At 38.0% G+C, this 12,825-nt stretch overlaps 2 protein-coding genes across 2 annotated transcripts in view; both read right to left on the bottom strand.

The window, feature by feature from the left end:
• LOC145485612 (uncharacterized) overlaps positions 1–12,825 on the bottom strand; it is a 194,857-nt gene that overhangs the window by 68,982 nt on the left and 113,050 nt on the right. The gene's annotated exons all lie outside the window — the stretch shown is intronic.
• On the bottom strand, positions 782–12,446 carry LOC145483698 (protein dispatched homolog 1-like). The gene is made up of 8 exons (XM_081462244.1): positions 12,172–12,446; positions 10,530–12,070; positions 8,011–8,235; positions 7,228–7,353; positions 5,970–6,240; positions 5,354–5,481; positions 3,018–3,104; positions 782–2,413 (listed from the first exon to the last, which is right to left on the bottom strand). The coding sequence occupies exons 1-8, from the start codon at positions 12,221–12,223 to the stop codon at positions 1,784–1,786; spliced, it is 3,060 nt and encodes a 1,019-aa protein (XP_081318370.1). The 5' UTR covers positions 12,224–12,446; the 3' UTR covers positions 782–1,783.

Below are 12,825 nucleotides of genomic sequence, written 5' to 3'. Positions count from 1 at the left end.
TAAGTGTCCATGGGGTACGTTCCATGTTCTGTTGTCAGCTTAACAGCTGTCGTTCAAATGTTCTTAATCAGAGGAAATCAAGGCTCTTCGGGCTGACTTACGAAATGAAGGAGAAGTTCTTAGTGATAAACTTCCGGCTACAGTCAGGGGTCAAAACAATCTTTGTCAATAATATTTTATTATCCATTGCCGATATTTATAAGCAAGCTATCTGTCTTTAGTAGGGAACTCTCATTCTCCGTGACCCGTTTTTTTTTTTTTTGCCTTGAAAGTCAGTTCTTAAAAAATATCTTTCATTAATTTTACTGAGGAACAATCTTGGAGTGTACAGCGTCCATGTTTGTATTTTATAACAGGAAATATTTCTCTAAGAAAGGAATTCATTTCCCAAAGAAGAAGTCCATTGTTGAGAACACAAACATGACATCCGTGACGTCATGTGAGAACACTCTATGCAAAGACTTTCCGTTTTGTTTTATTCAATCACAACTAACACTGGTACTCCGAAGTTTCCAAATCAGCTTGCTTCATACTTATAGATTTCAAACACAGGAGTAAATTGTTCCTCAAAATGTATAATCAATTATGAGGGATCCAAGCTTCTCCCAACCCACTCATCAATGCCATTCCTGTAATATTTACCTTTATTAAAGTGAATACCTACTATATATTGTAAAGTTAATTTTAAAAACAAATTTACTTGAAAAACAATATAAAATTAAATGCCGACTGTTTTACAGCAGCAGTTGATGTTATCGAATGTATTTATCGCTGACGTGAACAGGACATAGTAATTTGGTATAGGATTGTCTCAGGCAATTTTAAATATCTGCAAAGGTTACTTATTTTCATAGTGTATGCTCACTGCTTATGTTGTATACAGCTAACAGTACATTAAATAAATTAAAGACGTAATTGTATTTTCTCTTACTGTATAATGTAAATGTATAGGTAATCATACGGTTTCGTTTTCAACTTGAAATTAATTTGCACGAGTGGGCTTTTCAAAAATAATTTTGAAAAACTCACAAGTCCAAATTAATTCCAAATTGAACGTGAAAAACTGTATGATTACTTATTAATAATATAAACATGAAAAAAATTCGCGTGAAGCCATTTTTCTCATTCGAGAAAATTTTTTTCAAAGTTTCCGCACAAAATTTTCGTCATCATTTTACGTGATACCATTGGCTTAGAAAATGTCCTATTGTCTTTCAGCCAATCACAATCCAGAATTTGGATGTGTAATTTGTACTGGTGTTACACTTTTTGCACTGGTGTTACACCTGAACTGCACTGCTCTCAGCCAATCAGAATCGAGTAATTTTTTCATGTATATTATTATAAACATTATAGCCATGACTTGTTTTGAATTTTTAGTCAGAGTTGTACTTTTCGCTTTGTCTCCTCCGCTATATGTTGGTTTCCTGTTATAAGAAACCAATCTTTTTTCAATTCCTTTAATACTTTTAAAATTGCTAAAAGTATGTCTGTAATATATTAATTTGTAACGCCCTGATTATGTTGTGACTGCAAATAGTGAGTTTGAATTGAAACAAATATCATTTCACCTTTTAAACATCTTTTGTTTAAGATTGCACAAAATTAACATTGATTCTTGTTAGAAGTTCAAGGGTTATAACAGTTAAGTCACCTGACAAGTCTAAGTGCAGCAAAGCCACCCCGATAATTTCCAAAAAGCATGCACCAATTCAAAGAAATGCTCGGTCAAAAGCGTATAAAGGTATCTGATATTTGGAGTAAATTCGCCCATTAGCTGATGTTATAAAGGTGTGGCTGTTCTACAGGGACTTGTGGAAGGTGACCGGTAACCTAGTTCGTTAATTTCTTCGCAAGGAATCTCTTCCTCTTGAATAGGACGACCAGTCTTTCTCTTACACCAGTTGTAAAACGGCTCCAGTGATCCGGTATTTCCCTCAGGACCGAATATTCCCAGAATAGTCGTGAACAAAATTAGAGCGTAAATAATTGAAAGACCAATGGTGCAAAACATGAAAATACCAAACTGAAAGAAAAAGAGAATTTTCGCCGCGACCATAAAAACAGAGGCCCCTAGTGACGTGCTCGCTCCTGACAACACAGAAATCCCCACGTGACCTAGCGTCTCTCGGACTTTGTCCTGGCGTGATTGCTTCTGGGATCGCACGTAACCGTCAGCAAGATGAACTACGTAATCAACAGCAAGACCGACCACCAGCGTCAGATTGAGAGATTCAAGAACGCCCAACTTCCATCCGGCCAGCGGTATAACACCAACAACACCCACAGTGATACAAGAGATGATGGCCCCGCACAGCAGACCCACTATCCAGTTTGACGTCATCACTACTAGCAAAGAGATGGCCAGCCCCAGTCCCAGCAGGATACCTCGCACAGCGGTTGATGCCAGGACCTGATAAAGAAGAGGAGATTCAAACCTCTTGAATTTAAAAAGTTCTACGAGAGACTCATTAGATGGCTGAGACGCCCGGGTGCTCTTCCCGATGGTATTTCTCGTCCTCCAAAACTCGCCTATCGGGTTTCTTTAAATGATAACTGGATAGAAACAAGAAAAATACTTCTCTTGCTAAAGAGGGAATAATAATGTTGAAAACTTTGACGATTGTAGCATTATAAACGTTTAATGAAGTCATGATAGCGACTTAACCCGAACAGGGTCAACATGAACCCCCTCTCATTAAACGTAATTTAACGCTTGCCTCGTTGTGCTTGGACTGACCAAAAAACAAGAAATGTTTTTGTCAGCGAAGAACTCTTTCACAAAGTTGGCATATTTTATATTCTTTCATAGCGCATTTGATCAAGTTTTCGAGGTACACTTTCATTACAAGAAATAAATTTCAAGGAAACAGGTTCACATGTACATCACTTGTCTCGAGTAGATTAGTTTCTAATGAACTGTCAGAGTCGAGTTTTCGACGTGGTTGACCTGAGAATGAAACTTGCGATATAGCAAACAATATTGCAATAGTTACTACTTTGCAGGCAATACTAACTTTTTTAACCTTGAGCCAATGCCAAGCGTTATGTCCATTGGGAGTGGCTTGAAAGGCATTCTTACATGAAGGAGGCATAGTTCTCATCTGAAATGAAAACAAGTTTCAGTCCTTTGTATTAATAGCACTTACATAACTTAAATAAAAGCTGACAGACCAAGCGTCTTGTCAAAGCATTAGAGTTTGTATTTTGATATCTAAAACATTTACAGGTGTTACTCGAAATTCCATCATAAGTGTCAACGCAGTGCCAGTTTATACCTGGCCACTGTCAGGTGATAGTGATATCTAGTCAAGAAATCAATCAGTCCGTTATAATAGACACAATCAATCTTCAATCTATCAATCAATCAATCTTTATTTGTACTCACTCTTGCTCAAAATAATACGACAATGAAAATATTAAAAGTAAAAATTAGAGTACTAGCTGCCTAGAATAACCATAGGGGGTTAGCGGAGCCAGGCAACCAGTTAACATCAGCATTAACAGATGGTAGACGTGTATTGTGAAATTTATACATAAAGACTGCAATATTAAGAAAGACAAGGTCAGGCAGTTTAACAATATTTAAGTGTTTGAAAATTGGACTAGAAAAGTAAACAAAGGCTGGGTAGTTGGAGATTAGGTGTTACCCCAAGAAATTAAACCATAGGTTAAGAGGGGATATATTAAGGCATAATGTAGTTTAACCACAATATCTGAATTCACATGATAACGAAGTTTAGAAAGAATCCCAATATTTCGCTTAATCTTTATAGCAATTTAGCTTACTTGACTTTTCCATGATAAATTAGAATCTATTATAATACCTAGATATTTTATCGGAGTACTCTTGGTTTAAGTTTGTGCCATTTAAAGACAGTGTGACATGAAAAGGTAAGTTCTTGTGGAGGGTGGAAAATGTCAAAGTTTAACTTATCAATATTAAGTGAAAGTTTGTTGGCACTCAACCAAGTATGAATATTTACTAGTTTATTGTTTACTTTGGATTCAAGGACTTGGCATCATCTGCAAATAGTCAGAAAATCTAGAATTTCAGAGCAGTTACTAAAATCAATGATATACATGAGAAATAATAGTGAGCCAAGAACTGAGCCTTGAGGAACACCGCAAGAGACAGGTTGAAGTTCAAACACAGTTTGCCCCAAGGAAACATATTGATATCTGTTAGTAAGATAAGAGGTGAACCAGTCTTTGGTTACACCACGAATGCCATAATAATCTAGTTTTTCAGTCAAGATATTATGATGTCTATGATTTACAGTATCAAAGGCTTTACTGAAATCCAAAAATATGCCACAAAAAAATTCCTGGCAGTCAATCGCATGTTGAATCAAGTCAATGATGCTTAGGATAGCGTGATCCGTGGAGTGTTTCGCACGGAAGCCAAACTGCTTGCAATAAATTACTTTATTCTTCTCCAGAAGTTCTAATATTCTCTTATACATCAACTTTTCTAACAGTTTATTGAATATTGAGAGAATAGAAATGAGACGATAGTTATTTAGGCTTGTTTGCTCACCCTTTTAAAAACAGGGGTAACTTTAGCTATTTTAAATAAATCTCAGACAATTCTAGTAGAAAAGGAGGCATTGAATATTATTTCTAGAGGTACAGATATAACACGTTTGGTAGCTTTTTAAAATAGCAACTGGTCTGCTGTAAGGCCCTGTAGACTTATTAGCATTTAGCCCAATAATTTCATTTTCAATTTCAACTGTTGTTGTGGGAAATAGAAAGAAACTATCTTGGGAACTGTGAGATACTGAAGGGGGGGGATTTATTTACACAAGGAATATTCGTTGTCTTATCCCCTTCCAGACTTTCTTAGAATCAGACATATTTACATGGAAATAATTATTATGATAATTGTTTTTACTTACTTTTAATGAGTAATTAATTTTATTTCTATTAAGTTTGAATTCAGTGTGATAATATACAGAGTTAGTTGAAAAGTCATGAACCTGTTGTCAAGAAACCGCCTTCGTGGTAATGTTAAGCACTTCGCATTTCAGCCGTTTGTTTGTTAGTCACCTTGTTTCTGATTGGATCTTTCTCTGAAATGGATCTCTTAGTTGTTTGATGAAATTTATTTTCGTAGGCAAATTCTCATCCGTTTTAACAAGCAGTCTTAACAACTGAAGGATGTTTAATCGATGAAACTTGCATGTTTACCGACTTAAATGTTTACTGATTAAAGGGGAACTTGGAATCGTCTAGACAATTTGAAATTTGATTTATGCCGTGTAGTTATTCAAAACTTCATAGAAGTCTGTATCAAAAGAGAAGGTTATCAGTTCAAGAGTTTCGAGTGTATCATTTGCGTCAAGCATACCTTTTGTTTTACAAAGTCTTCCCAGTGTTTATACACCTTGAGTCCTTCAGTTTGTCCGGTCTTGCTTAGAACCATGGTCGTGTTGACAGCCACAGAAGCAAATAGAAGCTTGTTCCCATATTTACCGCCTAAAAGGAAAAATATGTAATATTCAGTCCATTCATAAGCAGGAGGAGGGACTCCATTAAGGCTGGCTTTCACTAGGGCATATAACAACAACAAAACCTTTATTGAAGTGTCTCGGGGTATTTGATTTGATCTGGGGGTACATGCATATGCACAAGGTAACCAGGACATATGCGTAAGACGATTGCAATCGCGGAATAAGCGGGATTTTCGATACCAGCTCATTCTCGTTAAAAACGTGTGGCACTGGAAACAAGAATAAAACCAGTGCTCCTACTTCTCACTCCACATAAGCACAGATTAAGCATAAAAGAACGAAACATGTTTGTTCTGTGTGTGCCTGTGATTATCTTTCGTTGTCGTAACTTGCTTATGCTTATGAGCTAGTTCAGGATTTCTTTCACTCTGCCTTGTGCTGAGTATTTTCGGTGCGACTGTTATTCAACTGGTTTCTACTACAAAACGTTCCTCACAAGCGTAGACTCCTCACCTTGATAATTTGGCTCTGTGGAGGGGTCGGTTGGGTCCCTTGATCCACCCAGCAGCCCACCGTAGGTTTTGTAGTCAGATGACGTAACAGACTGATTGGCATTGGTTAACCAGTAGCCAAGCATTGCTTCAAAGTATCTGTTGTACATCTCACCCACAAGCGTTATGTTGAACAACTGAGGGTTTCGCGCCATTAGCAGCCGTACGTCATCTTCATGTGAGGGTATGGTTAGGACAGTGGTGTTTGAATATTTGGGCTTGGTAGCCTCGTCCTACAAAGATGTAACGTTAGGGATGCAATAAATGAAAAGGGAACTGATGTAAGATCAGTCACGGTAGTTTACTTAGAGGTCAGTGAAGAGAAAATGGTATGTGATTTACATAGTCTCAGTGTTTCAACAATGAACGCCGTAAGTTTATATTTCTCGTGATCGATGATATGTACTTTTTTTTAAGCAGGCTTTACAATCATTTTTTTCTAAGTAACCATAATAATTTCATTAGACTGACAGACTGTAGGAGACATAAGTCGCAACTCCATGGGCAGTTGTGTTTGCAACTAGAAAATCAAAATTAAATTAATAAGTGGAGGAACCGCTAATATCATTGGCCTTTTAGTGCAGCGCGTAATGCTGTTGCTTACGCCCAAACCATAATACAGGATTGCTCGCGCACGAATTGCAGCTGACTAGTGGATAGTTCAGGATATCGAGAGTTTTAGTATAGAACCGGAGGCCAAATTAAGACTGTTTTACCTCCGATGTAGTATGCTTCCATCCATTAAAAGGACCGAGTTGACCAGCGTTACTGTGGACACTCTCCATGAATATTTTCCAAACGTACACGTGTAGACTAGTATCATGTTCATAGTCACACCTAAGTGCAACTTAGTAAGGTTATGAAGCAGGAGAAACCAGTTGATATCGCCTTTTACATACATAAATAAACTTTATTTCAGTGTCTAAAAGATTTTGCCTTGAAGGCTAATTGTGGACCCCACATAGATAATTAAATCGATAAATTAGCGGATCGATAATGAAATAAAATTAATTATCTACAGCAGAAAAAAAGTTTTAAGAGCTCTATTTTCATTCGCTTTCGTTTATCTGCACCTGTATGTATGTGTTTAACTATTCTTGCGTACGGCCAATCATGAAGAATTTTGCAAATGATGCAGGTCCTCCTCCAGATTGTTGAATTGTGATTCGTAGGAATTTTTCAGTTGTGCTAAGATAGAGAAATTATTTCTTTTTGCTCACCTGAAGGTATTCATTCAGTCTCTCCATAAAACATTGGATTTCTGGTTCTCCAGAGACGGCGTTTCGTCTTATTTCCAAGTTTGTGACCTGGTGATCTGGTAAATTCTTCAGTTCTTTGCAAAAGTCCTTGAATAAATGAAAAAACACAGCATTCAGGTAACATCGAAGAAGCCAATCGATAGGAAAGGGTATTACGCGATCAAAACCATTTTTCAAAATTATTTATCAAAACTAAGCAAGTATATTTATCTTAATTGAATTGATAAAATAATGGATGGATGGATGGATGAAGGGATGGATGGATGGATGGTGGATGGACGAATGAAGGGATGAACGGAAGGAAAGAAGAATGAACTATGACTGAATCACTGTCAATGGATGAATGATTGATAAACTGAAGGAAAGATTGCCAACCTCTAATAATGCATGCATGTTTGTAATGTTAAAAAATGTTAAATGTTTAATCTGAAATGTTTATAGTGGTCGATGCAACTAGCTAGTTTTCACGCATGCCACTTAAAGTGAAAGAAACAAATATTGCATATAAACATAATAAGCAAAAAAATCCCACCTGACGGGAGGCAGACCAGTTGGCTTTTTACAAGCATGACCGAGGAGTTGAACTGGGGTCTACCGAGAAACAACTCCAACTTAGCGGTCAGAGCGGGACTTGAACCAGCGACTTCCAGATTTCAAGTCCGGCGCCCTAACCACTCGGCCATGCTGCTTCCATAATGAATGAATTTGTAAATGACCGTGCGGACGGAAGGACAAATTACTTACTAGCAAGGCCACCTGACAGTCTGACGGGTTGAGATCAAAACTGGTATCAAACACCGTCCTTCCTTTGCACTTAAAGTCTGTAAAGTGACATGAACTCCGATCTTGATTCTTCAGACCCCAGATGATGTGAACTTCAACAACGTCGTCTTCTTGACTCGGACGAAACGCGGAGCGCCTTAACTGTTTGATACTGTACCAGTTAGTGCCCGGGCCCCAGACGTCCACCTGTCAATAACAAAGTGGAATATATAGGTCTCAGCTAAATTTGGTACTTCACTGTACCCTTGCTTTTCATCGCTGCTGCATACGCCCTATCATTAAGCGAATGTGCATGTGCGCTTCCAGTTGCCTTCACAAAGATAGCCTGTCTTTTACCGCAGCCGCAGGGAGTAGAAATACTTCTAGCCGCTTCATGCTACAGAAACCGGGATAAGCTCCGGCAGCTATGAGCCAGTCGGCTCCAAGGCTTCACATTTACTGCAGCCAATGTAATGAGTATTCCTTTAATATTTCACCCGGCGAACAGAAATTTTGCGCCTCAATTTAATTAAAATGTTCGTTACTAATCTAGACTATCGAAAATGAGTGCAGCAGTGAATAAGACTCCGCGTGGAAACAACAACTTGAGACTGGAACGGAGCCATTTTCATACATCAATGAGTTTATAGATTGTTTGTTATCTTTCTCCTGAAGAGTGGAAATATCCTAGTCGACTTGCACATATTGCTCATACCGACTGAGTAAAGAAAGACTGAAACACGCAAGAGAGAATCGTTCAGCTCAGGGAATCGAGCCTTGGCCCTTCTAAATAATAGACTAAAAATACTACATAATAAAAACAAAATACCTTAGTACAAGTTATTTCAGATAGCGTTAATTTGTTGAACTTATCAAGATGACTTGTCTTAATTATCCTTTTTGCTTTATAGATTATTATGAATTGTTTTTCCCTTTGCGTATTTTGTTTATCAGAGGAAATTTAGGATAACTGCCAAAAGTTAACCTATGTGTAAACAGAAGGCACTTTGAAACCTTAAAGATGCATACAGTTCACTAAATTGATTTGTGCAACGAAGAATGATTTTCAAGCAATTTGAAATTTGTACAAATTGCAACCTTTATTGTTGTAACGTACTAAGAAGGTATTTGTAAACTCTTCATTAATAATAAAATACTTCATTTGAATTAAGATATGAATGAATGTTATTATTATTCTGTCACAAGGATCAGCAGCGGTTTTTTTTTCATGAGAAAGTTAAATCATAAACAATGTGTTTTCCTTATTGGATTGAATTGATGCAAATTCGTTTTCCTCTAAAACCTTCACCGTGCAAAATGTTTCAATTTGGAATGCTTGTTGAAGTTTGAAACACCCCAGGACCTTTGCCAACTGTGGCCAGATTTGATATACACGTCGTTTACCGCGTGACGTTCACAGCGACAGGTCTGAAAATTGTCAGAAAAAAAACCAAAAACAGAAAAAACAGGTATTATATACAATCTCTGACACAAAACACTGAAATTTCTGAAGAAGACGTTTTTTAAGAATTAACAAGAATAGAAAGTCGATAGCTCAAACTGTCGCCAGTTTTGATGAGTAAATACAGCTTGTGTGAAATCAAATTATACAGAAAGTTGTTTTTTATCAGATCCAAATCTTTCTACACGCACCTAAACAGGAACATCATCTATTTATGTAACATTCTTCTCCAGTGAAAGAATATATAATTTTTTCGATTTCGAGAAATAATTTTTGCGGATACGTGTGGTTTCCATGTTATTTTCGCGAAGAAATATTTTTTTTCGTGAAGAAAGATGAAGATCCGAATTTAACAGCTATCAAATCACATGAACAAAACCAGAATTTCCTGTCATGTCAAAACATGATGGGACAAGTCACACTTCATGACCTTACCTTAAATGTTCAGTGTATCTAGTATATTTTTGCAATAACGTTCTTTGGGACATTCATACTATAAGTTTTCACTTTCACTGCTACAGTCATACCGTAACTGAAAAAAAATTAATGACAGTAGCCAGGGGCGAGTTATAACGAGAAAGCCGAATTTAAGTACTTTGACTTCTTTGTTTTTAAACGAAAATGGTTTAGAATATGCAAATGCGACACAGAAAGAATTAGTCGAAAACCAACGGCTCTATGAAACTGAAGTTGATTTCTATAAAACATGGCACGGTTACTTTAATTATTTTTTTATGAAAATGTCGACTCCAAATTTTTTTTCAAGCCAAGCGCGTGTTTCAGTCTTTTCACTTTTAAACTTAATGTGTCCAAAATTGAACCTGCCGAGCCTGAATACGGTCCAACGAAAACTACAGAATTTAACAAGTGCACTGAAACATAACAACACCTGATATAACAGTCACAGTTAGAGCCAAGTGAAATAATTACCAGCACAACGACTAAAGAGTAGACTGTACTGACGCCCTGTTGCTACAGTCAGTCGTTCATTGTTAGTGTCTACGTATCTTAATCGTCTCAGGTGGAATATAAAACTCACCGGCTCTTCATCTGGAGTGAGCTGTGTGGCAAATCCAATTGAAACGCAAAGAAAAATGAAAAACACTCCCAAGATAATCCATCGAATTGTCCTGTGCGCAATGAAATTTTCGAAGAAGCTATTTTCAAGGAACTTGCTGACAAGCTTGCTCGGTTCCACGAATTTCTCCTCTCGTTGTTGTTCTTCCGGTCCCTCGCCCTGAATTATATCTTCTCTACGTGACGTTATTGCCTGCCACGCTTTCAAATCCCCAAAGCAATGCCAACGATAGGCTTTCCAGTAGTACTCGTAAGTTATTATTACAGTAGGAAAGAAAATTATCACGGAGCAAAAATTTACAAAAACTAGCAGCGCTGAAAATATGCCGAAGGTGGACACACCCAAGAGTGGGGAAAACACGCTTGTCACAAAAGCCACCATCGTAGTGAAGGAAGTTGTAAACATGGCACTGGCCGCGCGCCGGTAAACCAATGACATCCTTGCTGCCATGTTGCGAAAGGCCATTGACTCCGAAGATTTCCATGTGTCAATAAACACAAATACATCATCCGCTCCAATGCCAAGGATTATAAACACAGAAAGGACGTGAAAAATGCCGATGTACCGACAGTCCAATATCACTCGGTAAATCAAATTCGCGCCGAAGAAACACGTGAGTATGCTAAACACGGCCCAGCCTGTTATCCAAAGGGACTGAGTCTGAAAGAGCATAAATAGGAAGATAAATGTAAAGCTTGCACCGGCCAGAAGAAGATCATATATAACCTGCTGCGAAATGGCATTAAAAAATAAAGCGCGGAGAAAATAATAAAATTTCATGGCACCGATTCCTTGTTTGAATTTTTTATCCAACAACTTGGCAAATGCCTCGCTCGCGAAAAACTGAGCTTCGTCCCACTGTTCGTCGACGCGGTCCTCTGTGTTGTGGAATCCTTTAAGAGGATAACCAATGTAAAATAACGATCTGGTGTATCGTGATTGAACAGCAACATCGCTAGCGGAATGGATTACCGCGTGCTTGTCCAGATGAAAGTCTAGCATAGCCCGAGTTATGTTCATAGAGTTAGCCAGGATTAGAATTCTCGTGATATTTTCAAACTCGGGATCGAACAGATCTGGATGAATTGATCTATAACTGCCGTCAAAGAAGCGAATAATCGACAAGGGCAATTTACAAAGGCCATTTGCCATGACCTGGCAAAGGCGTTGCTGATAAATAGAATTGTTGAAGATTTCAATCTCTACGTCGTGAATTAATTTCAGATTCTGTTTTGTGAAGGTATTGCCTTGTTGTGCGTCGTACATCAACTCCAGCATGTCGTATTGGATAGTCCTTTCGCCCTGAATTCCCACGGATGTGGGATTTATGTTTACTCGGGAATCTTGCCGGGCGAATTTCCACGCGTCCGCACGAAGTTTTGTCACATCGTCTTCGAGATTTAAGGGCACCTGGGTGAAATCGGCCGGCAAAATGTCGTAACCAGAAAGATACAAAGAACCCGTCACTAGAAGTAAGACAAAATGAGCTCCAAGGGTCAAGCCTGTCGATACAATTCAAACGAGAAAAACATTTCATCTGTGTACTAAACAAAATGAGTTTTAAGAAAAATGGGGGAGAAAACCTTCTTGTAAAATCACTTACCGAAGCAGAGTTTCGGCCTCCGTACGAGGAAGCGAAACACCCAAGCCGCCATTACCGTGGACGTTATTTCAACTGTGTCATTCTGGCAATGATCGGACAAAGAAGGTACATGTTCAAACGTACACCACCGGCCGTATTACTCAACCTTGGTTCTTGTTTTCCTTTCAACACTGAGCAGTAAATCATTTACATAATTCGCTTGCGCATGCAAATGACCGCTCCAGCGGTTTGTCGCTCTGCAAGCGCCTTTGTTGTCTTTGTTGGGTAATGACAGAAGACACCGCTTGTTGCAGGTGCTATGAACAATTTTTACACCACATTGGATCTTTTTCGGTTCATTGGCGCTATACCATACGAGCAATTTGAACTCGTACTGTTTTGTACTTCTTTTACGCAATTTTCTCAAAGGAAGTGCAAAATAATTCATACAATGAGGCAAGTCTGACAAGAGAGGTTTCTGGAAAGCGAAAGACTCATTCATTTTTACCTTTGACATAAACTTGACGCTGCTCACAACATAATCGACCGCTTTGAGAAAAAGAAAATTTACCGAGGGAAATTTTTGACAATGGGAAATTTTAGACTATCAAATTGCATTATCGGTCAAGTGAATTGTTGTTTACTTAGAATTACAATAAGGACGCGCAAAAAAAT

The sequence above is a fragment of the Orbicella franksi genome, chromosome 4 (assembly GCF_964199315.1).
Source record: "Orbicella franksi chromosome 4, jaOrbFran1.1, whole genome shotgun sequence".
NCBI classification, from domain to species: domain Eukaryota; kingdom Metazoa; phylum Cnidaria; class Anthozoa; order Scleractinia; family Merulinidae; genus Orbicella; species Orbicella franksi.
The sequence above is the reverse complement of the archived record's forward strand: the minus strand, read 5'-3'. Positions and strand labels throughout refer to the sequence as shown.

Excerpts from the sequence above, each read along its gene's own strand:
- LOC145483698 (XM_081462244.1), bottom strand. The coding sequence starts at position 12,223 with ATGGCGGCTTGGGTGTTTCGCTTCCTCGTACGGAGGCCGAAACTCTGC. Across the intron at positions 6,241-7,227 it reads GACTGAATGAATACCTTCAG|GACGAGGCTACCAAGCCCAA; the intron begins GTGAGCAAAAAG and ends ACATCTTTGTAG. Across the intron at positions 5,482-5,969 it reads CACAGAGCCAAATTATCAAG|GCGGTAAATATGGGAACAAG; the intron begins GTGAGGAGTCTA and ends TTTTCCTTTTAG.